This window comes from Pogona vitticeps, chromosome 6 (genome assembly GCF_051106095.1).
Source record: "Pogona vitticeps strain Pit_001003342236 chromosome 6, PviZW2.1, whole genome shotgun sequence".
Lineage (NCBI taxonomy): Eukaryota > Metazoa > Chordata > Lepidosauria > Squamata > Agamidae > Pogona > Pogona vitticeps.
This window is the reverse complement of record NC_135788.1, coordinates 33,218,821-33,244,465: the sequence shown is the minus strand read 5'-3', so window position 1 is coordinate 33,244,465 and position 25,645 is coordinate 33,218,821. Positions and strand designations below refer to the sequence as shown.

The window sequence follows — 25,645 nt, the reverse complement described above, 5'->3', positions numbered from 1 at the left end:
ACTGGATGGTTTTGTTGATGCTGTTTTGTTCCTTTGTGGAAAAAGCAGGACCTTTGGGAAAGACTGACCATTATATTGGGGCGGGGTGAATAAAGAATATTTTTCCTTTATTTTGATCTATATTTGTTCCTCCTTCCAAAGTTTTTCCTCAGTTATAGGATCTCATAACTTAAACCAATACCTGGTCAGTCCAGTTGTGGCCAGATTCAGTTTTACTCTAGAGAGGGGCAATTTAAATCAATGGGGCTTAAATTGAGTCTCACTGATTTCAGTACCTCTACTTCAGGTACAGGAGTCCCAGTATGATTTATACCTGGACCCAGTTCAGAGAAATACAGGTGATGCAAACTGTGGAGTAAAAGTTGGTTCCATGTTAACTGTCAGGCTTCTGTTTGTCTGTGAAGACACCAACTCACTACATTCATGTAAAGGTTTGTCAGAAAACATTCCTGTATAACAGGAACTCTTGTATAGTGATTCCTAAATATTGGGCTGAATCAACAACAGAGCTGATGAAATACTGTAAGTGGTATGGCTGTTACTTATAGCTCTATGCTCTAAATACAGTATATTGTCTAAATTAGTTCAGGAGGATGGCTATATCTGGATACAGCCCACTGCAGTGCTTCCAGTCAATTGACCATTGGATCTTCAAGAGCACTGGGACAGGTCTCACCTGGGTGTGATAAGTGCTGGGCGGCATTGCTCCTGAAGGACAACGAACATTTTCTTTTCATCTGATATAGTTCAAGGAAGAAGCTGAACATGACTAAGGCAAAGGAGCTTTGAGCACCTCTAAGGAGGAAGAGATGCCAGCGTCTGAGAGAGACAGACTTCTTAGGATGTGCTAGGTAGCTGGAAATCTCTAAAGGAGTTCTGTCCTGATGTCAAACTGCCAGGCTGGAATTTGGCATGTCCTGGTTGCTTGGCTGAATGTGAACTGAATTAAAGGCATGCTCTTCTGCAAGGGATTTAATTTTGGAGAGGTTTTCTCGTGGCGCAGGCTCGCTTGTCATTAAGACCAGTCTCAAGTGGATTTAGTGGGAAGTAGATTATTCTTATTTCTGTGGGACTTACTCCCCAAGAATTGCTCCAGGAACTGCTGCCTTTATGGCTTTGCAGGACTGTTCGGGAGATCTTATGCAATTGTGCGTTTGAGTCCGATTCCCAGTTTTAATATGCAATAATGCTTAAGGGCCATTTAGCTGATGTACAAGTCAATGAGCTAAAATAAGACCAGCTGGATAAAATCCCTTTGCCATAACAGGTTGGTTGAATCCAGTTGGTTGCCACCCGGAGATTTCTCTACTGAAAGGATCGTTATTCACAATTCTTAGTTGGATAGGAACGTGAGGTTTTTAAAGTTACCCAGTTCAGACAAAGAGAATTGTGTCTGGCTGCAGAAGTTTCCTACCTCTCCCGCCAGCAGAGACTAGACCCAAAATGAGTAAGTGAGGAAAGGTATACACACCTACAAACGCAAAACTGGCCAGGACCCTTGCTTACACAATGACTACGGACCAATTCCATTAACCTCAACGGAGTTACTCCGGATTACTCAAATGGCACCGAAAAGGTTCACTTTGATTTACTTCTAATCTCATTGGCATATAGACGTTTAATCCCCGAATCTCAGAGGGACACATGCCGTGGTCTTTAATGGAGCAAAACGCCCCTTGTGCTTCAATCCCATTCACTACCAGTTCCGCTCCATTAGGGCCTGCAGAATTTGGCCTAAAATGACCGCGGTAATTTTATTTCCTGGATCTACAAAGCCGTTTCTAATGAACTGATAAGTCAGAATCGTTAAGCATTTGCTCCTTTTGGACAGCGCCTGTGCCAGGAGCAGAAAGCTGGAGCATTACCGAAACTAGAGAACAGCAGCCGTTGGACGCACAGTTGAGCAATTTGTAGCTAAATTCATCCCCCTCCCGTTTTTTTTTTTTTTATTTTTTTGTGGAGGCGGGGAGGGGAAGAGGTGTCAGCCTTTGTTGGCACGAAAAGGTGAAAGCTTCGCAGTTACACAGAAGTCTCTTTTTTTTTGCCCGATAGTCGCATTTGTACAGCATGCAGATTCTACCTAAATCTAAATCGAGGGGGGGGGGACACCTTTTTCGAAAGCTTCAGCATCTCGACACTGCTAGGTTAACTGAGAAGCAATGCCCACTGAGTTGAGGAGGAGTTTTCTAAGGGAAAAAAAGGTTCCTCTGATTTTGTTGGTTTGTTTTTGGTTTTGTTTTTGTTTTGTTAATTGGGGGGGGGGGAGGAAGAGCCGTGATCATTGTGTCTCACGGAAGAAGGGTTTTTTTTTACCATCCAGTGAAAAATCCACTCCGGAGTGATAGTGAACTTGAACTTTAAGCAGCGAAGGGGAAAAACTTTTGCTGGGGCCGTTTGAAAATAAGCGACGGGCTTCCTTCAAGCGTAGCTTTTCGGGACAGAAGGAGGGAGGACAAAAAGGGGTTATTCGTTTTTATGTTTATTAAGCGTGTTCGAATTGCCACCTATTGGAAGACCCTGATGTGTTGAATTCATGCTCGCTTAAAAAGAGCTAGTAATCGCCGAAATCTTAACAATGGCTCGACGAGGGGGTTCCTGGGGTACCGCATTTCAGGGGCGGTCCTTTTGTCCTAGAAGAAGATATCATATTCCGGCTGATCGGCCCTAGCTTTGGCAGACTACAGTATCTCAAAAACCAACCACCCAGAGGCGAGAACCCAGCAAAAGCGGTACACCGTCTGTCCGCTTCCAAGAGACCGATCCACCCAGCCTCGCCGGCAGCGGTCTTGCAAGGTGGCCCGCCTTGTAGCACCGCTTCCAGGACCAGAGACTTTAGCGGGCCCTTGCTATAAAATCGGACATTGGTTCTCGCCTGGGGAATGGAATTAGGGGAACACGCTCCGATGTCAACCCAAAGCGAAGTCCATTCTGCTCTGCCCAAGGACTCTTGGGTTTATGTTTAGCTGATTGGTTGTATTTGGTTAAAACAAACAAATAAACAAAACCAAGACCCCCGCAAGTTGGCGGTGTGTTTTTTTTTTGGGGGGGGGGAATGTAAATATCCTGATTTAATTTGGTTAGGTGTGGTACATCCAGACCGGATGACCAATGGAGCAGCGAAGGAAATGAGACTTTCCTCCCCCTCCTTCCAGAAAGGCAATTTGATCGTTAAAGACGACCTAACAAGGAAAGCAGTTCTATAATGCATCACTAAAGCAGCCGAAAGAAAGGTCCCAGGATAATCCGGGGGGGGGGATGAAATGGGGAGGGGACCCTCGGGGGGGGGAAGGAACAGTGCCGCTCATGTGTCCCTGGCCCCGAAGAGAAACATACTGGCACTATGGAGCAATCGCAGTTCTGAAATTTGAGGTCTGGGCTTTTAAAAAAAAACCTCGGTGCTCAACAGATGAGAGAGAGAGAGAGAGAGAGAAGCGGCCAGGAAACGACTCCAACTCTTTCGAAAAGTGCCAAATGAGACATAAAGCCGCATTGTAAAAATCATCTGGAAAACAGGTTTTCCTATTGAAGTCGCTCGGTGTTAATTACTGTGATCTGGAAGCCTCTGAATCTAAACGCCTGGAAGCCGACTCCCCCCTCCACCGTCACCCCCACCCCCGCCGCGCTCCGCTTCATCGCCCGTTCCCCTTTTCCCGGTGTAAATGGAGAGCGGGAGCGTCCGGATTCTTCGCGGTACATGCCTAGACACCGATACGTGCCCGCGCCTGGAAAGGATGGAGGGTTAGTCCCTTCTAAAGCAACGCTAGGTCTCGCTTTCCATGCGCCTTACAAAATTATTCGCATTATTTATGCTACATTGAGCGATCTAATTTCTTCGTGATAGTCAGCTAATTGCTCTGGCAGGTAATTAGAAGAGATTTTACAGCGCAAAGAGGGCTCCCTCTCTTTTTTATTTATTATTTTTTTTCTTCTTTTTTTGCAGTGCCCCTCAGATTATTAAATTGCTCTGTAAATTATACCATATTTGTAAAGGGAAGAAACTGGGAGTGAGGAGGGGGGGATGAGGATGATGGCGGTGGTCGTTATGTGTTGTGTGTGGGGAGAGATCTTTTGAATAACTTTTTTTTTTCCTGATGCCATTCGAGCTCTCTTTTGCTCTCTCTTTTTGTTTTTTTAATGGAGTTTTTTTTTTCTGGTTTAGCTTTTCCTGGCCTCGAATTATTCTAAAACACGCGATCTGAAGCCCATTTTGTTTGTGCTCAGTGGTCCAGAATAACTTGCCCATAATGGGCCAGGTTTGAAGCAAGCCTCCTAAGCGATGACAATCTCCACTAAGCATGTGGGGAAAGAATGGTTTAAATGGGGACATCTGTTCAGCGTTGCTCATCTCCCTCTTCAAGCCAGGTCAGGCTAAGAGAATAACCCGATGGCCACTTTCTCCCCTCTCAAACACACACACACAAACACACGCACACATACACACGCACGCACGCACCCAGAGAGTTCACCAAAAATGGCTCCGAGGGTGGGCCGGGGTATAAAATAAGAAAGCCGACCCCGAAGGCAAAATAGGGGGCCATTATATCATATGAGAAAGAGGGGGGCATGTTAAAAGAGAGAGAAAGAGAGATCCGCTTCGGAGCTCTAAGAAAGAAAAACAGTAGAACTGCGCTGAGATTCTAGCTTTCAGATCGGGACGTCTTTATTTGAGGATCCTGGGACTTGATCTCCGAGATTTATGTGCAAGTTGTCACTTTTGTGAGAGGGGCGTCCCAGCGGCGTCCCCCCTCCCTCCCCGGAAATGTTTCACACTCCTTCCTTTATGTAATCCTACGAAGCGTGACTCCGACGATTGGCTGGCGATTTGTCTGGAAAGGTGTTTTCTGAGCAAAATGAGATGGCGGCCCTGCCCTGCGTGGGGTGGTCACTCCGACGTGGAAACCCGAGGTCATGCCGCAGGTGTCTCCCTACTTTAACTGTATATTTCCACACCACCACTCCAGATCCCCTCTCTCTTTCACTTGCCGTAAAAGGATTCCTTCTTTCAAGGAAACACATGGGTGTTTAAGAGAACATCCCGCCTCTGCGCGCCATCACCGCCGCTCAGCTTCCCCCGTCTCCCCTTGTAGATTATTTGTAATTAAACACGATTTTCCCAAGTCACATTTATCTTCAAGAAGGTCCGATTGCAACTGTCAACCCTCTGGAGGAGACGGCGGGTAATCTGGAAGCTTGACCTCCTCCACCATCAGGGGAGAGCAAGCGAGAAGGCAAGGAAGCCCGGCGTTGAAAAGGAAATCAATAATGCTGAAGAGATGGATTTAGTAGTTTTTAACGCTCCCGTGAGAAAGTGAGATATAAGAGAAGCGCGCTGGTTTGGGAGGGGGACGGGGCCTCGCCTCGCAAACAGATCCGTTTTGCTACGAGGAGGGGGGGGCTTTTAAAGACTCCCGTGAATTGCGCCAGGAGCCGGAGGTCTGTCTCGCCTTGCACAACTATCTTGCCCACGTGTGCGCGCGAGAGGGTAGGACGGCGCGATCGCTTCTTTTCGATGCCATTTCACGTGGGTTCCCTTCTAGGATCACCTCCTCAGCAAACAGGAATAAACACACAGATAAACACGGAAAGGCGCGGCGTGTGGAAACAGGTGAGAATCCCCGGTGGGTTCAGCTCACCCATTCACCGGCAGTGGGGAAACCCAAACCGTTCACCTCATTTCCAAGGCGTCCCTGCAAAGCGCAGACCCAATTACAAGAGGAGGGGGGGGAAGTACAAGCAGATTTTAAAAGGCCATCGCCTCCTCCGTGAGTGACCCTCTTGTCCCCAGGCCCGCCCCGCCACATTCACCACTTGTCTTCCTTCAAGAGGTCAGACAACCGATCCGTCTGAAATTAAATCCATACCAAGGGTTGGGAGTCCCGCCACAGATCTCGAAATGGAACAGAAGCTTTGAAGGAGGGGGGCCCCAAAATCAACACGATTTGGGCAGGGAAGAGGGTCGATGCCGCGTGTGCAGATAAGTAAAGACATCTATTGAATGCGTGATCTGTGAGATCACTCATTCACATGTTAAATCGGAAGCGAGTGGAGGGCGCATCCATGTGTGTTCATACACTTCATTACACACTTTTCTTTTGCCCTGTGATACTGACTTTTAGACTACATTTGCAATCAGGGCTGCCCCCAATTAAGCAAAAGCTTGCTAAGCCCATTGACAACTGTAGAAAAAGGCCAGAGTCTACAGGAAGTGTTAAATAGGAGAAGATAATTAAGCGAGAGCTATTCGATCCGAGAGCTATTCCCGCCAACCTAGCGGTTCGAAAGCATGCAAATGCAAGTAGATAAATAGGGACCACCTCGGTGGGAAGGTAACAGCGTTCCGTGTCTAAGTCGCACTGGCCATGTGACCACGGAAGATTGTCTTAGGACAAAACGCTGGCTCTATGGCTTGGAAACGGGGAGGAGCACCGCTGGACAAAAATTGTCAAGGGGAACGTTTACCTTTACCTATTCGATCCGGCGTGGGGGGGGGGACAAACCCTCGTTTGGGGTCCCATTGATTCAGTGAGAGAGTTGTTAAACCCAGCGCCTAACAATTTCCGGTGGAAATTCATCGGTTGGGACATCGAGATGCTTTTATTGATAACTGACAAGTCTTAACAACAGGATCTGAAAGTGGAGAACAGACTTCCCCCGCCATCTCTCCTTGTAACCTACCAGCCATTGCTTTTCGGAATGCTTGGGATACTGTAGATACCCTTCATCTGACCAACTCCTTAGACACATTTTCCAGGTGAGAGAAAATGCCTTGTTTACACACAATTAAAATGGGGGGGGGGGCGAGGAAGGGGGAGACCATGGATTTTGTATATATCCGGCCGTGGGTTGTATATATATTTTTAATAACTCCTCATTTGCTCCACAGCTGGGTTGTTATGACGAACATGGACCCTAAACTCCAAAGACTAACCCCCCCCCAACCCACCATGTGTATTTAAAACCAGTCCCTTAGGAAGGACCACTGAGGCATGCTCGTGTGTAGGACAGCATATAACTCAGTAGGACTCCTTAAAGTAATTGGAGGTGGGGGTGTCTCAAGGCACACCCCAGCAGCGATCCGCTTAAAAAACAACCGGTTTCATTTCTCACCATCTTACCCACTCTCCCCCCCCCGCGTGTTGCTCATCCCAGATATGCCCAATGTGTTCACACGCTCAACTCGAGAGGTGAGCTTCCGCAACCACTCGAAAACAGGCTAGCCGGGGGGGGGGGTTGTTTGTCGGATTTATCCGTTTTGCTTCCGTTTTCCTCGAGCCTCTCCAGGGACATCTAAAAGAAGTGGGATGGGTGCCCGAGAGGGTTAGGCCGAAGAAGACTCGCTCGTGGTGCGGGGGGGGGGGGCACAAGCGTTTGGTTGCTTGTTGTTAGGGTTTCCAGGTAAATCCTTATAGGTATGGGGATAAGGCTGCAGCTTCCTGCATTGCTGACAAGGTAAGATCCTGCCTTCCCTGCTCAAGGTATATGCAGAAATAAGTCTTTCTGGGAGTGTGGCTCTCCGGCACACACACACACGCTCGGCCGTTTATGGCTGGGATCCAGGAAAGATCGGAGGCGAATCAGCAACCCAAGTTTGAGCAGCAGCGCATTTGACCATCCTGAGACGCGCCGCCGCCCTCTTTCCCCTTCCGAGATCCCCCACCCTGGAGCACAGCCGACAGGCTGCTTCCGTCCAGCTTGTTTATTTCCTGCTCAGCGAGGGCCCTGCTAGGGAACCATTGTTTTAGAAAGCTTTCTTTCTTTCTTTCTTTCTTTCTTTCTTTCTTTCTTTCTTTCTTTCTTTCTTTCTTTCTTTCTTTCTTTCTTTCTTTCTTTCTTTCTTTCTTTCTCTCTCTCTCTCTCTCTCTCTCTCTCTCTTTCTTTCTTTCTTTCTTTCTTTCTTTCTTTCTTTCTTTCTTTCTTTCTTTCTTTCTTTCGCTCTCCTTCCTCCCTCCCCAACCTCACCCCCCCCCGGGCTTTGCCCCTCGGCTCCCGCTCCCGCGGTGGGATGCCTAATGCTCTCCCCCCCCCCCCACCGCCGTCACCAAGCTCTTTAACTTGGCAGACTTGGGCAAGTTGTTCCCAGGATGTAAATTAGGTCCCCAAAGCTGTTGTCCAAATCGAAGAAACAGAGAAATTAATCTGGGAGACTATCCATCATAGAGTGTAATAAAGGGAGCGACATGGATGAGACAGATGATATGATTAAGGAGCTGTGGTCGTTTTAATTAACTTTTTGCTGTCCTGTAATGATCAAACTGGTCAACAGACCCGGTCAATAAGCATGTTAATATCAAACAAATAAAACCAGGGATGATTAAAAACCTCCTGGTTTATTAAATTTGAAATTCAAATGAAATTTATGCTGCAGATGCATACAGCATGCTAATAGAGCGCCACTTTATCGAGAGTGCTGCTGGATGCTACAGGTTTGCAAGGAATCTAGGGACATCTCTGGAGCCCCGGGCATTTAACTAAATATACTGGGGCGGGAGGCAGCTAGGCTTGCTGGAGGGGGCGAAGTTTTAATTAATTTCACAGAGGAAAACATCCTTCCTTGGTTTTCTTCTGTTCCTGCCTGACACCTGGCTTTCTCCCCCACTGATGGAAGAGCTCTTTCTGAAAAGCAGGGGTTCAGCGGCTACTAGACGATTAAAAAACAAAAACAAAAAAACCCAAACACACACACACGCAGGATCGCGCCCAGGGCGCTGTTTACACGCGAGGAGAAGCTTCTGGGTTAAGGACAGCAAAGGGACTCAAGCACGAGATTCCCTATGTTCGGAATCACCCTTTCCCTTTAGAACTTTTCGACGCTTCCAGAAAAAGAATCGGCACAGAGCGATTTTCATTGTGCTTTCTTTTCTTCCAATACTCCCTCCGGTGGGTGTTTGCAATGGTTTTACAGGAACCTTTCCCCACTTCCAGTAAATAAAAAAAAATGCCAATCTCGATATAGGTCAGTTTGCAGTTCTGGACTGGTTTAAAACTGGGGAAAGAAAGAAAGAATATTGGTGGGGGGTGGGGGGGGAGGAGAGCAGAGATTGTTGGAATAATTTCAAAATCGGTAAAATTTGTTTAATACCGGTCAGTGCACAAATGAAGACAAATCTGATCCAAGGAGGAAAGGGAGCCTTGTGTAATGTAATGAGTACATGTCTACTTAGAAGTAAATCATATTGGGCTCAGTGACGCTTACTCCCAGATAAATGCTAAAAGGCTGACGCTTTTATCTTGCTGGTCTTCCTTAAGGAACTTTATTGCTGTAATTCATGCTGCTGGTGTCTGCAAACCTACACAGAGACGGCACCCTAAGCTACTACTTTATACTAAAACCGCTTGTTAAGGTCTTTTTGTTAGCGGGGAAAGCTATGGGCTCTTTCTTCCTGGATCCGAAAGTCTGCGCGATACGTCTTAATAGTTGAGAGAGTTCTGATGGAAGGACAAAAGCAACAGATAAAGCTAATCACCACGCTTTCATACGTGAGGGGCTGTTCCCTTGAAACAATAATAATAAAAAAGCGCTCCCTTTTACACGAACTCCCACCCCTTCGAGGGGTGGGTGTCAAGGATAGTATTGATTCAGTTTAAATCCGAAATTTAAACAAGTGTGCATTAGGTCTTTAAAATGAATATCATTATGGAAGGAGACCACAAAGCAATGAAGTTAATTCTTTTTTATTTGTTAAACGGAGTCCCCTCCTTCGCCCACCCCTTCCTCCTTCTGGGCTGGCCTGTCACGCCTTCTCAACAGGCTAAAATCATTCAGAGCAGCTCGTGGAGAGAAACACGACATTTATGGTAACCATCAGCCTTCAGAGAAAGAATGCAGTTCATTAATTTACTTCACTCCTTAACTTCAAAGTATGATAATGCACGCTACCCCTTAATCAATAGATATGATGTACAGTCAATAACCGCATGGTATTAAAAGCCCCCCCCCCCACACGCTTCTTCTTTTTTTCAAAGACACGCCCATGCCGAATTTGCTATATAAGACTTAACACCACAGTTTGCAACCTCGGCCACGAAAATTCCGCCTGCCTTTAATTTTCAGCCGGAGTTTTGCAAGTCCCGACCAAACATATTGTGGTCAGTTAAAACAACCCCAACGTCTCTTTACACCTATTTGCGTCGACCTTTTCCATATTAAAAATAACACTGGAGCAGAGTCACTTTCAAGGCACATTTTCTCGCAAATAGCAGAGGTAGTGTGCAACGCCGCTCTCTTTTCCGCTTAAATCAAGAAGCAGTTCTATTTCACGCCGCTCGGTTTTTAAGCGGCACCTTCCGGGCACAACAGAACTGCGCGCCACGCTGGGGACTCCCAACTCCTCGGCTCCTCTGAGTCCAGCTTTGCAGCAAAGAAAGAGACGGGCCCCCAAAGCCAAATGAAGGCACTCACGCGGAAAGAATACAAAAATATATTAAATTGTTTTAAAAAGTCGTAAGAGATCGGGGTGGATTCCCCCCCCCCTTTTTTAAATTTTGTCACGCTCTTTTGGAAAACAGAAGTGCTTGAGGATCCACACTGCGGCTGTTTGCCTATCGCCGTATTCTTTTCACATAACCACATAACCGGGGAGGGTGGGTCCCTCCCGGGTGGGTCCCTCCCGGGTGGGTCCCTCCCTGTCCAAAAACGGGGTTTTCCAAATCACTCCATCGGCTTATCCAGAGAATGAGGAAGGGGATTTTTTTTTAAGGAAAGGGTCTCCAGCAATCCAGCTAGAAACTAAATGCACAACTCCTGGGACACAGGCACACGCGAGCGCCCTGTCAGATTTATGTACATATTTTCCTAAGGCGAAAAGGGGTGGGTGGGTGAGGGTGGCGCAGCTCCTCGGGAGAGAAATATGCTCTCCTAAGTAATGAACGGAGTGGCGTCCAGAAAACAGGGAATGTACATGGAGCGGAGCATTTAAAAGAAAAGCAAAAGAAAGAAGAGGCGAGGCGAGGGTGCGCTTGAGAAAGAGTCTGTGCATTTGCCCACTCTCCCTTGCCTGTGCCATGCCAGCTTGCGGTTTGCAATCTCCCTCTTTCTTTTCCTTCCCCCCCCTCCCCGCCCCGCCCGCCCCCCCCCCCCCGCCGCCGCCTCCGCCGCCGCCTCAGTCTCTCTCCCCGGGTGCGCGGAGTGCGCGACTCTCTTTGCGGAGCCCAGCTTGCGCGGCGGCGGCGGCTGCAGCATCGGCGGCGGCAGGCGCTCGGCGGCGGCAGGCGGCGGCGGCGACGATGACCTCACGCAGCCACGTCTCGGAGCGGCCGACGGAGCCGGAGATTGGCTGGCGCGGGCTCAGCGGCACTTCAAAGCCTGCGAGGGAGCTACAATTGTGCCGGAATGGGCGGAACTGATCATTGTATTGCACACCTCTAAAAAAAAAGCCACTGCCTCTGATTTATCAATATAAAAAAGATCCTCTGAGAGGAGGGCACTTTTGTGGGATGGCAACTTCACTTCTAGGGGTGAGTCTGAGGGTTGTTTTTTTTTAACCTCCCCCCCCTCCTGCTCGGGGCTGTTTTAATTGGGTCCATTTTATTGGCGATTGCAGAAGGGTTCGAGCAGCCCCTCTCTCTTGACCGGGGGGCTATCAGTCTCCTCCATTGAGGGTGGGTGTGTGGGGTTTTTGTTTTGTTTTGTTTTGTTTTGCGTTTTTTAAAGTCCAAGGGAGTGCGAGAGAATAGAAAGGGGAAAAGGGGGAGGGGGAAGAGAGCACTCACTTTTGTGTGTACGTGTGTGTGTGTGTGTGTGTGTCTCAGTGTGGAGGGAAAGGTTTTAAGGGCACTAGCCCTTAACAACCTCCAGAGCTAGGGCTGAGCTATGTTCACGTCTCCGGAGAACTGACCTCTCCGTTATCTGATCAAAGGGAGAGAAAAAACAGCTCGATCTTTTCTTTTCTGGAGTTTTTTTTTTAATTGCCACAGCTTGTTGTGGTTGATCCCCCCTCCCTTTTTAACGTTTCTCCCAGGCCGTCATTTCTTACAGGTATGTTGGATATGGCTCTCTCTCTCTCTCTCTCTGTTTTCTAAATGTGTAAATCAGAAGGGTTTTTCTTGGGGTGAGGGGCTGGGGAGGGAGAAAGACACCACCCCGTTTCTTTAAAAAAGAGAAAAGTTTCCGACCTTTTCATGTCCGCATCGGGATTGTGTTGTCTGTGCTGGCTACGTGCAAAAACTCTGTTCATAAATTGCCGGCGGGGCGGTTGGGAGAGGAAGAGAAGAAAATCTAGTGGGCCGCGGATCGGGGCTCAGTTGAAACCAAAAACATGCTACCCCCACCCTTGCCCGGATCCCCAAGCCTGTAGATCGGGCAGTATTTCTGGACTTGAGAGCGAGTCTCTGGACGCCTCGCCCTTGCGGCTCACGTTGGCCGGAAAGAGAACCGGAGAGCTGGTTGAAGTGGAAGCGAAGCGTCTCTCGGGGGCCGCGGCGGCAGGGCTTTGAGTAGGATAAGCCGGTGGCTAAATGCCTTTCAAGGAGCCGAGAGAGGAGGCGTAAAGGGGCCCGGCAGGGGGTGAGGGATTTAATTCCTGGAAGCCCCCCTTCAGCGGGGCGAGGGCGAGGCACCAGCCGGGGCGAAGTGCGAGGGGCGCCGGTGGGATTTGGCGGGGGAGTTCTTGCCACTTCTGACGTGCGCCTTCCCGGCCTTTTCTCCCCTCTCGCTCGCAGGAAGAACCGCGTTTAGGCTCCACTCCCTTGGCCATGCTCGCCGCCACCTGCAACAAGATCGGCAGCCCCAGCCCGTCGCCCTCGGCCCTGTCGGACAGCGCCTCGTCCTTCGGCAAGGGCTTCCACCCGTGGAAACGCTCCTCCTCGGCGTCGGGCGCTTGCAGCGTGGTGGGCTCCGGCTTGACCGGCGTCGGAGTCTCCGCTTCGGCGCGCAACGGCTCCTCGGCTCACGCGGCGGCGGCGGCGGCAGCGGCGGCGGCGGCGGCCGCCCTGGTCTCGGACTCCTTCAGCTGCGGCGGCTCGCCGGGCTCCAGCGCCTTCTCGCTCACGTCGAGTGGCGCGGCCGCCGCGGCCGCCGCCGCCGGCTCGCCCTTCGCCAACGACTACTCGGTCTTCCAAGCGCCGGGGCCGTCGGCGGCGGGCGGTGGCGGAGGAGGCGGCGGCGGAGGTGGAGGCGGGGGCGGGGGCGGCGGCGGGGCGCAGGAGGCCCACCAGCCGGTCTTCCTCTCCAAGGTGCACACGTCGGTGGACGGCCTGCAGGGCATCTACCCGCGCGTGGGCATGGCGCACCCCTACGAGTCGTGGTTCAAGCCCTCGCACCCGAGCGACGCGGGCGCCTCCAGCTGGTGGGACGTGGGCGCCGGCTGGCTCGACGTGCAGAACCCCAACGGGGTCCACCCGGCCGCCGCTGCCGCCGCCGCCGCCGCCAGCGGGCTGCCGGCGGGCTCTTTGCACTCGCCGCTGGGCGCCTACAACTCGGATTACTCGGGCCTGGCGGGCCACTCGGCCTTCACCAGCGGGGCCGCCTCCTCGCACCTGCTCGGCCCCGCCGGGCAGCACCTCATGGACGGATTTAAGCCCGTGCTGCCGGCCTCCTACCCGGACGCGGCCCCCTCGCCCTTGACGGCCGGCGCCGGCGGCTCCATGCTGGGCGGCGGGCCCCCGGCGCCGCTCGGCGGCTCCCCGCGCTCCTCCTCGGCCCGCCGCTACTCGGGCCGGGCCACCTGCGACTGCCCCAACTGCCAGGAGGCCGAGCGCCTGGGCCCGGCGGGGGCCAGCCTGCGCCGCAAGGGCCTCCACAGCTGCCACATCCCCGGCTGCGGGAAGGTCTACGGGAAGACGTCGCACCTGAAGGCGCACCTGCGCTGGCACACGGGCGAGCGGCCCTTCGTCTGCAACTGGCTCTTCTGCGGCAAGCGCTTCACCCGCTCCGACGAGCTGCAGCGCCACCTGCGCACGCACACCGGCGAGAAGCGCTTCGCCTGCCCCGTCTGCAACAAGCGCTTCATGCGCAGCGACCACCTCAGCAAGCACGTCAAGACTCACAGCGGCGGCGGCGGCGGGCCGGGCGGCGGCGGGGGCGCCGGGGGCGGCGGCTCGGGCGGCTCGGGCGCCGGGGGCGGCAAGAAGGGCAGCGACACCGACAGCGAGCACAGCGCGCCCGGCAGCCCGCCTTGCCATTCCCCGGAGCTGCTCCCGCCCCCCGACGCCGGGCACCGGAATGGCCTGGAGTGAAAGACCCGAGGGACGCTACCGAGCCGGCCAGTCGAGGCGAGGCAGGGAGGGCGGACTCCTCCCTGGTTCCCCTGGTTCCTTTCCCCCTGCCCTTAATTATTATGATGAACATTATTATTATTATTATCATTATCATTATTATTATTTCCCCTTCCCTTTCTTCGCCTCTTCTCGGTCTCCTTAAATTTGAAACCTCCCGGCCGTCTGGACAGCTTGGGCGCATAAAGGGGATCTGGACATGTAAGTAAAAAATAAGCGCCTGGATCCCGCTTCCGGACTGCCTCTGTTGGGCTCCTGCCGCGCTTCTGGCGGCTGCTGTCTTGGGTCGCCCGCGAGCTCGCTTGGTGGCCACGCAGGCGAGGAGGAAGAGGAGGAGGAGGACCTCGGGCCGAGCTCCGCTTCCCCAAGGAGCCGCTCTCCGGAGTGAACCCCACTGACTTCCAGGCTAGAGAGGGATAAGTTTGGGGGCTCTCCAGCCTCTGGGAAGGACGCGGGCTTCTGGGGAGGGAGAGAATCCAGATTTGGACAAATTACAGAGGGAAGCGGCGAAAGAATTAGACCCTCTGATGGGAGGCGGGAGGGGGGGGACAGGGAGCGCCCAAGATGTCTTACTGAAAGCACTTTTATTTGAATAAGATGTTATGGGAAGTTGTTTTGGGTTTCTGAGGAGTACTCCACTTTATTAAATGCCCGTCCACCTGTGCATTGAAACTACAGTTCTTTACCCTCTTGAATGGGGGGCCTCGAAGTTGGTGGGATGATTACCTTGGCGTAACAGGGTGAAGCCTCAAATGTGTGCATGGAAGCGTGTGTCCAAGAGGGATCGCCAGAGGCCCAACGTTGGCTGACCGCTTTGTGCCAGAGTCAATTCCGACATGGCAAAGTCTCTTTTCGAAATATAAAAACGGCATCTCCAAGTCAACTTTGCTTAGGAGAGCGCCCGGAAGCAATTTAGGCTGTGAGCCTACCTATGGAGGTGGGCATGCAAAAGGAATAAATTAATTTACTACCAGGTAAATGAATGCTTAGAATATAAGTTCCCCTTGAAACCTGTAAGAGGTACAGCCAAATAAACATTCCTAAATATAAGCAGAGCAGCACCCAAATTTTCAGTATATACTCTGAAGTAAGTGGATCTTCTATTTTTAGGGTTTCAGGGGTCCCCACCCCCAAAAGTCAATCTCATACCTGTGTAAGGCTGCATTTTTACACGTTTTAAGATGCAAACGTCACTGAGCAGAGTGCAACTTACTTCTGAGTAAATCAGGAATAGCACTGCCTAGTGAGTTTGTTTTTTTTTTTTTAAATAAAAGCTGCAGACCTGTGCTTGCTTACCAGGGAGTAAAGCCACACTGAATCTTCAAGTAAGCATGTATAAAGTTGGGCTGCGCCCAGGCTGGAAATCCTACTAGTTTAAGTGAGTTATGGATGGGGTTATAAATCCAAGTTCTCTGCCTTAATTGATGCACCCTAAATCATGCTAAAACTTTAGTCTTAACCTGCTTCTTGGACACAGTCTTAATTATTTCTAGCAAGCCCTCCCCTCCTCCCCTTCAAGTTTACATTTCTTTTGGAAAACCTCTCAGCAAGATCCAGCCAAACTTCAAATCCCCTTGATTTCAATCAGGATGTTAAATGTAGGCTTAATTGAAATCTCATTGAGCTTTCACGCTTCTCTTTCAGCATATTGGACTCAAGTCTTTCATTCTGGCTGTTACAGTGTCCATAATTCTAAGTGTATTCAACTTCAGATCTGCTCTAGAGATTTTTTGCATTCATTTAGTCAGATAATCGAGCTTTCAGTTCCTTCATATTATTAAAGTTTCTCTTCTCCTCAAAAAGTGTATCCGTGTCGCAGCTCACTTTCAGAATTCCATAGAATATGTAGAATTCTATTCTATTCTACATATTCATGCGGTACTTGGGAGGCCCCTAGTATTAAAAAAAATATTTCTAGCATTACCTTTTTGATTGGAAGAGTTGAAGAAATCCCCTTGTTTTCAGTGAGGCTGTAGTTTTGAATGCCAAAAAGAAAAGTAAAATGGGGGAGGGAACAGAGACAAATATTTGTAAAATACTTTGAAACCTAATGGTTTATACAACGGAAAACGTTGTAAAATAGCTAACAAATATAATTCCACCAGTGTATTGGTGTGAGATGCAGTTGTCCAGGAGACGATTTTGTATAGTATTTTTCTTGTATATTACTTCCAGTAAATATTTGAAAATATATTAAAGTACACTTGAGCTTTTTTTTTCCTTCATTTTTTTTCTTTTTCTTTTGGGTCACAAGGAATATTAAATCGTTATTGCTGCAGTCCTAATTAACTGCATTTAAAAAAACTTGTTCCTAGCAGTGTACATCAAATTGCACATCAGGATATAGGGTTTTTTTTTTTGCTTGAATATTAATTTAGATAGGCATAAGATTGTAATTAAGCAAACAATAATTGATAAATGTTGGGTGACATTTAATTTAATGGAGCATGTACTTATTTGCATTTGCTGGCAGTTCAGGTATAGTTTAAGTGAGAGTTCTCCTATATTTCAAAGGAGTGGGTTGACCTAAACCCATGTATTAAATAAAATGTCCAAGTGAAACTGACTAATGATGGCCTGTGTGTATTTCCTGAAAATTAAAAAATGGTGAATGTTATTAAAACATCATGATTCTACATTGAAGAGTTTGCAAGTTCTGCAAACAAATAGACTCATTGTAATGTTGAAATAAGTTTGGATATTTCACATTGAAATGGAAAAAAGCCTTTTGCTGAAACACTTTAAATTTGCATTTTAAATGCATGACATGTAATTGATTTTTATCTGTAAGATTTTAAATGGAATTAATAAATGCCAGAGAAAACGTTTGTTGTTAGGTTAGTTAATTTCTTTCTAAAGATAAAAAAAGAGAATGGCCTCTTGAAATTATTTTCTGTTCATTGATGGCCCTCCTAATTGTCTATGTTTTTATTGTTAACGCTTCTTTAGTGGTTTTACTACTGTATATGGAATGGTCAGGCAGATATGCTTTCAGGGCCGGCTAATAACTGATTTACTTCGAAGGAAGCCTGCTTAGTAGAGAGGATAGCCAATTCAATGGACAGGATTGTGGCCAGAAGTGTATCTAAGTATTGGCGCTGCATGCCAAAGCGGAAGGAAACTCTTTTGCATTCAAAAGGATGCGTTTCATTTTGTGAAACAAATTGAGGTTGTGTTCAACTTTACTGCTCCTCACCAGCTGTGACTAGAAAACACATTTACACTTCGGAAAATGTTGTGAAGACAGCTAAGTGCTTCGGGGTGTGTGTGTGTGATCTTTTTTTAATGAGGCAGGTCCATCTGTTGTAAAAGGAAATGAATGCGCCAGAAGAGTTTAAAGGTTTCCGTCTCTTGTCACCTAAAAAACAACCATCTAACTGCAACATCTGCGTGTTGTCCAGTTAGATGGAGTAGCATTGCAGGATTCAACCTGCTGGCATACTGTCTCGCCTCCCGCCTGCAAGACGAGGCGACTCCACTTTCCAAAAAGGCGAGCTTCGGATCGGAGGGAAGGGAATGAGGGTTTGCAAGGCAACGATTAACTGCCTGGACGGACAATAGGAGGTTTCTGTCCTTGAAGGGTCCGGAGAAGGGGACTTGCTCTCCTTTTATTTTGGCCATTGTGATCAGATTGCAACCCCGGCACCCCCCCCCTTCTTCTTGGAAGTTAAAAGGCTTTCGCGCGGAGACGGATGTTCAGCACGTTTCCTGGGAAGGAAGGCCATGCATTCCAGGGCCGCTTCCCAAAGAGTTTGCCTTCCAGGTTTTCGGACGCAGAGATTTAGCAATAAGGACTAGCTGCTTGACTGTGAAGAGGAAGAAAAGAAAATCATGTCCCAGCCAGAAACGGCTTAAATTTAGAGGAACCCTGCTGTTTTTGTATTCTCTTTCTCTCTGGGATGTTGTTTGCTTGTTTTCTTTTCTTTTCTCTCCACATCTCCTCTCCCCCCTCCACCTCAACCCAAGAAGCCGGAAATCCTGGCTTTATGATTCTGGCAAGGTAACTTTCCCAGGACTGAAAGGTGAAGATCTGGGGCTGAACTCTCTTGGGGGAAGAAAGCAGGCGAGACAGCTCCGCTCCAGACCTTCGCCCTCGTGTGCTTCGAAAGGACTGTCACTACCCTCTGAAAGGAGGATCCGTTGTTGTGGTTGTTGTGGTTGTTGTTGTTGTTATTATTATTATTATTATTATTCAAAAATACCAGGCACAATCAATCAAAATTATAAAAACACTGACTGGTGTTATGTAACAGATACAAGTTTTGACAAAACCCTAAGTATCTGTTAACGTTCGATATAAGCTGTTCGTTGTGGTTGTGGTGGTTGTTCCCATCTACGTTTCTCCACCGAAGGCTGGAAGGGCAGGGCCATAGAAAAGTGAAAGAAAAAAACATCAGGGATTGGTTTTCAAGGGCTCTCCCTACTTCTAGTTTTCGGTTGTGAGCGAGTAGCCATTAAAGTTGGTCGTTCGACCAGGAGGCAGGCGAAATCTGTCTTGGGTTTTTTTTTTTTGCTTTTGTTTTGTGTGTGTGTGTGTGTGTGTGTGTGTGTGTGTGTGTGTGTGTGTGTGTGTGTGTGTGTGTGTGTGTGTGTGTGTGTGTGTTTCCTAAGGTGGCTGTATGTGTTTGTTTTTCTTTCCTTGGCCGGGACTCTTCCGGGGTGCCGGCGTGTTTTTAGCTGCCTTGTTGGAGGCGTTGACATGAGCACACACCCCCGCCAAAGAAAAACGTGCATTTGTTTTTGGCTGCCGCGGATGTGTCGCCACGACTGCTGCGGAAACGGAGCCGGGGTGGTTAGGTTTGACCTAAAATGGGAAAGGACCTCGTTTCGGATGAATTCGGACCCTCCCCTCCAGCCCAGCAACCTTATTCTCCCCCGATTCCTGGAAGAGAGGGACGCCTTAGGGTCAGTTAGAGGTCCATTCACCCACCTGCTCAATGCCTACAACTGATCCCAGCCCGCCCCCTTCACCAAGCCCCCGTTGCTCATTGAAGCTTCAAATACATTTCGGAAGGTGCGCCCTATTGAAAGCATTCGGGGGAGGGGGAATGACAACAATTCCCACTTATTTTTTTTAATAATTTGTAGAACTCGTTCTGTTCTTTTAAACAGCTGTGAGCCGCCTTGAGTATTTAGACTGGAAGAAAGGCGGTTTAGGAATAAATAAATGCCCAACTCACTGAACTGGGTCTCTGGGACAGAAACTCAACGAATGTTGGCCACCAGCGGATTGCGGCCAAGGCCTTTTCATGTCTATATGTTGCTGCTTTGAGTGTTTGCTCACCCTGGACAAATGTACGTGTGCAATCCTTTTCTGAAGGCCTGCTCCTTCCCCCGCTGCTAAGTTCTCCCGGGCCATCCTCAGCCCCCTTACCTGGAAGTGCTAGGAAATCTGCGGAATTGCTCACATTGACTGTTGAGGGACCCCCACGCAGAGTTGCGATCCTAGTATGCATTTTAACGCAACCTGATCCTAAGTCCTGCCTAGTTCTTTCTGTGCGAATAAGGGTGTTTCCATTTTAATCTTGGAAGAACTCCGGTTTGCCCCTCCCCCCCACACAAAGCAAAATGTATTTAGGATCAGGACCAGCTTGAATCCAGTCGTTGGCTGAGGAGGAGATAATGTCAACAGAGTGGGCGATTCTCGTCCTGGCCTCTTTGCCAGCATATTTTGACCGACGATGCTGAAGGAGGAAGGAAAGGCTGGGGAGGGCGTTTCCAATACATCCCCTCCCCCTTCGTATCCTGTAGGGCCAGACTGAGGACCCTTTGCCCCTCCAGATATTGGGGGTAACAAAACCCCACAGTTTTTTTTTTACCATGTTGGGCGGGGGCTGATGAGAATTGTAGGCCAAAAGTATGGGGGGGGGAAGCAAAGGTTCCTCATAACGCCATCAAGCACTGGTCTTCTGTTTTCTGTCCTGAGGATGGATCCGATCCAGAGAGAGAACCCCCTGAGCCCTTTGGGGCTAAAAATCACAAGGGGCTAGAGAGTAGAACAGCGTCGCATTTCTGGGAAAGGAGACGGACGGGGTACACGCAAGAACCTTGCGAATCCTGACGTTATTCAAGATCCCGTTTCTCCCATCCAGGACCATACCGCTGCCGTGTTCTGCTTTTAAAAGCACTCCCCTCCCTGGACCAACCCGCTTGCTTCCTTAGTTCCTTTTTTTTCATCCCGAGGGAAGGCCGTCCGGTTTGTCGCCAGCCTCTTGGGGCCCAAAACTCTTTGTGAATCCGGTCGTTCCCCACCTCGGAGCTAATGGGGTACGCTAAGCTCCGAGTTCAAATCCTTCCTCAGCCCGGAAAATCACGCGTGCGACAGCGCTTTGAGTTAGTTTCTCTTTTAGAGGCTAGCCTACCTCGAAGGGTGATTCAGATGCTTTTCCTGTGTTAGGGAGAAGATGAATTTTGGACCGAGACAGCAGTCTTTAACAGACAGTGTAAACACTGAAGACAAGAGAAGTGGTTTCCTCACAAAACCCCGCCAATTTGCACTATAAAGTCAATGTATGAATAGATTTGGGGTTTAGAATACGCAGGTTTGCCTAGATACTACCCCCCGCCATTCAAAAGAACGGTTGTGTTTCGGACTTAGCCGTGGGGGAGGGGATGGTAAAGTTTCCGGATTTCTTGGGGAATCTTGGGAATGCGCCGCTGCCAGGAATTCCGTGGCATTTCAGGGAAGTGCGTTTGCGTCAGAAATCAGGCTATCCTAAATAGCCGCGCAAGTCCTTCCACCTGAAATAGGGATTATTCCCTAGTTAAGATGGTTAAGTTTACATCCTCGGACAGCCAGCGAGACATCCTCCAGTGACCAAGGCTTCAAAATCCGGGATATTTTTTTTCCTCTCGAAAAGAAATCTAGTGCCTTATTTTGCGGTAATGCGGCAGTTATTCTACAGCGTATTTTCAATGTTGTGATATCTATATGGTGGATCGCTGAGAAAGTAAAATAGGTATTTTAAAGAGTTTTCAGCAGTACCGAACTAGTGATGGTAGGGGGAGGCAGGGGTGGGGTTGAAGTGCTACTCCGTTGAATCAAATGTGACGCGCTCTTTTAATAAATGTGTATGTGCGTAAGAGCGAGAAAACTAGAGAGGGTTAGATCCTGTTAGAGGTGGGCTATTCGTATTCGTATCCCCAGGGATCCGAATAGCCCAACTCTAGTTTAGATCCTTTTGAAATCAGTAGTACTGCCGCGTTTCAGGTGCGACTTAATTCTTCCCGTGGAGATTTACTTTTCAAACAGGACTGCGATCCTGGTCACAATTAATCAGGAAGGGATTCCCCTATTTTCGAGCTTCTTTCTCAGCACCAACGCGCCGGTGCGAGGTATGCTCCGAATTATCAGGCGAACTGGAATACTTTAGACCGTGTGAACCTAGGTGGAATAGTTTCTCTCGGGAAAAGGAAAGCCCTAACCCTTGCCGTTTGATCGCTTACCCCCCCCCCCGCTTTCTTTTAAGGAATGGCCTCGGCGGTTGCAGGCCAGTCTACGACCCCCTATGGCCCAGCTGGTGGCTATGGGGAGCGGGGATGCTTGCCCAGCTAATCCAACCCACTGCGGATGCTATGGAGTCACGTAGCGGATCCGGCTTGGATACATCTGTGGAAGATGAAAGGCCCCAAAGTCCAGCTTGGAAAAAAATGTGTTTTGCTCTGTTTGTTTTTTAAAATGGCAAGAAGTGTCTGGTGTCATCCTGAAGACTACCAAGGTTTTTTTTTTCCCGTTTGTCTTTTTGTTTTTGCTTCGGCCTCAGCTTTCAGGGATTGTAACCACCTTACCTTTAGAGGAAGTGGGCAGCCGAATAAAATTTGGTAGTCTTCAAGCTGTCGTAGGCCTCCTTGCTGTTTTTTGTTTTTTTTTACTGCCACAGGTTGTTGACCTAGCGATCCGCGTCTCCCGTAGGGACCCGGGCTGTTGACTCACTTAATGGATGTCTTGTACGAAAAAAAGTTATGCGTAGAGAGGTAATTTCTCAGGGTCCCCGCCCTGCGTCATATACTTTTGGTAGATGTCAGAACTCGAACTGAGTGCCACCCTGGCCATCTGAGAGCCCGCAAAGAGCCTTTTCTAGAAAACTGCCTTTTGGGTTTGTTTATGTGCAACGCTGGTAACAGAAAGAGCGAGAGGCGATCGCATCCATCTCTGCCTGAGAAGTAATAGATTTCAGGCAACAAGACGGAGGCGACCGTCATGATGGACGATCTGCTGCCGCCAAAGCTGCAAACCCGCCCCTCGTTTCCCTCCCGTTCTCTTCTCACTGTTTGCGGGACTCCCAAGTTGAGCTTCTGTTGGCCGAGCAAAGCAACAGATCGCATCCGGCTCTGTGCGAAGAGCCGCGCGTTCCCGGGCACAGGGAAACAGCGCCACCTCGCGGCTAAAGTGCAGCTTCTACCCACCGCTGTCTCAACCCGACTGGCGGCCGGGCCCTTAAAGACGAAGGACCTCAGCCGCTGCTGAGCAAGTTTTGGCTTTTCCCGAAACTCTCCTTTCAGTTCTCTCAGGAGCCTGCAAACAAAGGGTTCTGGTATTTTAACCTGTGTAAATATATTGTGGCACCAGCTTTGGGAGACTAGAATCCACTTCACCAAGTCAAATGCAAGGTGGTAGTAGTATTCTGCATTAGCTGATATGGGCCAATGCATGTAACGTTGAAAATCACCCAAAGGTAGAAAGATCAGAAGGAAACTCAGGAAATTCTCAAGAGACAGGTGACAATAATTGGAGCGTAAATACAGTACGTTTTATCCCGTTACAGACTTCGCCTAACATTTCCAGAAGATTTTATCAACGCTACCTCGTGAATGGTCATCATAATTCGTTTACATGCATCCAACCTTTAAGATAATGAGTGCTATCTGTCGGTGTATCCTTAATTCCCCTCTGACCAAACTGCTAACAATTCCTTTCGCTATGCTTACCCATGGAGAATAAACGAGAAGCGAAAACAATGGAGTTTTCCATTGTTAGGTGGGCATGACCATCTTTGAATTCACCGCGATTTACTTCTGAGTGAAGATGCACAAGGCGAGGAAGATGGGTAGATGGAGCAACCAGGTCCAGAACCAGTTCAGATTCAGGTGGGGAGCTTTTGCTCTCAATGGGACTGAAGTAGTAGCTTTCTACGGATTGCCACGCACCCGATTGACTGCAATGGGCAGTTTAAGGGCTTGGGTGATAATAGCCTGGATTCAACCCTCTGGGCCTTCTCAACTTGCGAATTAAATCGTTCCAAACAGATACAGGCAGTTTAAAAAAGGGGGGGGGGGGAGAGGGCCACTGCTTTGATTGCAATGCAAGACAAATTACTTTTCTCTCATCTCCCTCCCGTTACTAAAAATACAGTAGCGATATTTTTCTCTTCACCGCCGTTAGCGTGCTAGTTTTGGGAAAGAAGGGAAACCTGGATCCTCCTGACACGGCCGAGACCAGACGCTCGGGGACCAGCGGATCAGTCGCGGCGGAGTTTGGATACAAACGCGGACCGGCTTTCTTTCCTGAAGGCGGAGAGAGGGAGGAAAGGTCTGGTGCCCGCCGGTCTGCGAACCGCGGCTTCCACCTGGCGCGCTCACTCTCCGACGGCACTCTGCCCACCGGCGTCCTTCCCCGAAGGAGGAGAGCGCGGAGTTGCCGCCTCCGGGAGCAACTGCGCGCGGAGTTTACGCACACGTGGCGCAAAGAGATGCTAAACGTCTGCCTTCCTCCCCCCCCCCGCGTACTTCTGAAAGACCATCGTCTTTTGTGTTAAAAGCAGGGCACGCCAATCTTCCGGAACCGTGGACACCTCTCTTAGTCCTCACAGTTAGCGGTAGAGAGCCTCCCGTTTCAGCAGCAGACTACCTTGGAGGAGGGGTGCACTTTGGCAGTGTTCGACTCTGGTGGGTCTGGGGGAGTAAGTCAGCCAGCCCGAGGGCATTTGAGAGCTTTTTCTTCGCCTGCTGAGGCAGAGGGCCCCGGGCTTCGGCCCCAGACTCGTGCCGGCTGCAGGAGGATTTGAAGGCAGGCAGCCGCAGGGGGAGAACTATGGCGCACAAGTGGGCTGGGTGAAAGTTTTTGGAGAGAGAAAGAAAGAGGGGGGGTAGCGTTTCCAAGGGCGGGGGGGTCACTTCTCCCTGCGCCTTTCTTTCCGGACTTGTCCAGCCGTCACTTCTGCCCTGAACCCTGAGAACAGATTGATCTGCGGAAGGCGTTCGTGGTTATGAACAAACTTTTCCGGCTTTTTTTTTGCTGCAGATCAAATGGGGAAGAACCCCGGTCGGTTTTCCCTCTGGGGTGAGTTGCCCAGCAGAATTAGAGGTGCTTCTCCGCCTCGCCCTTTTCTGAATTGATCGGCTCTCCTGTCCTTAAAACTCTTCAGCCTCTTCGTTCCCTCTACGGGAAGTCGTCGTCGTCGTCATCATCATCACCACCTTGGAACTGCAGCGCTGGAAGGGACCCAATGGAACCTCGAGTCCATCATGTCAAGGAGGCTCAAGGGGGAATCGAACTCCCAACCGAAACTCATTGAGCGAAAGTTCTTTCGCTAGAAAACATAGGCAGCGGCGGCGGCGGCTGGGGCATCTTCGTGGGCAGGAAAGCCTAAAAGCTGGTTAGTGGTGGTTGTTCGTTTAGGGATGGTAGGAAACGTGAGCAAAATGGAAGATGACCCAGGTCTGGAAGAGAAGTCAAAGCGACCAGATTTTCCCCTCCCCGTCTCTCAGAATACAACGAAGGGGCTCCTGAAACTGATTGGCCGGAGGTACAAGACAGGCCAAAGGTAGCAGCATTCACTGAGGGTAAATAGCATACGGAACTCACTGCCACAAGATGCAGTACTGCCAAACGAGGTTGCCCAAACGCACAGAGAAAAAGTCCACCCGTGGCTACTACTAGCCAGAGTGGCCGGTCCGTGGTGCCCGCGACCTGCGCGTGGATCTGAATAACAGCGGGGACGAATCGGGCAAACAAAGGAGGTCACTTTTCTACATTCCCTTGTTATGGGATCTCCGCAAGCGCGCGTCTGGCCCCTCTTGGAAACCTGATGCTTGGCCAAGTGGGCGTTAAGGCTGACCCATTCCGGCCGTCCTTGCGTGGGACCGAGGTTCCGGTTTAATTGTAACGTGGGAAACCGTCATCCCCGCGTTTCACTTTTGCTCCTCTGGGAGTAGGATGCCGGGGAAAGCTGGGATCCTCCTGTCCCAAGGCAACGAGCACCTAGTTAGAGGGAAGAAAAGAACGGGGACCCTGCCCCTTTCACATCTGTGTAGGGAAGAGTGGGGATCCCGGCGCAGCGCCCAGAAAAATCCGCTAAAATGAATCGGGCAACGCTTCTGGGTCGCTGGAGGATCCGAACTGCAGGCGGGAGAATGTGGGCGTGGGGAAGGGGAGGGGGGGAAAGGAGCCCTTTGCAAGTTAGGCTGAGATCCCGGCTTTCATTTCAAGGAAACT

The 25,645-nt window shown here is 49.7% G+C and overlaps 1 protein-coding gene across 1 annotated transcript; it reads left to right on the top strand.

Annotated features, from left to right (window-relative positions):
* Positions 1–11,338: 11,338 nt before the first annotated feature.
* On the top strand, positions 11,339–17,035 carry SP8 (Sp8 transcription factor). The gene is made up of 2 exons (XM_073002587.2): positions 11,339–11,454; positions 12,658–17,035. The coding sequence occupies exons 1-2, from the start codon at positions 11,434–11,436 to the stop codon at positions 14,170–14,172; spliced, it is 1,536 nt and encodes a 511-aa protein (XP_072858688.1). The 5' UTR covers positions 11,339–11,433; the 3' UTR covers positions 14,173–17,035.
* The last annotated feature ends 8,610 nt before the right edge of the window (positions 17,036–25,645 follow it).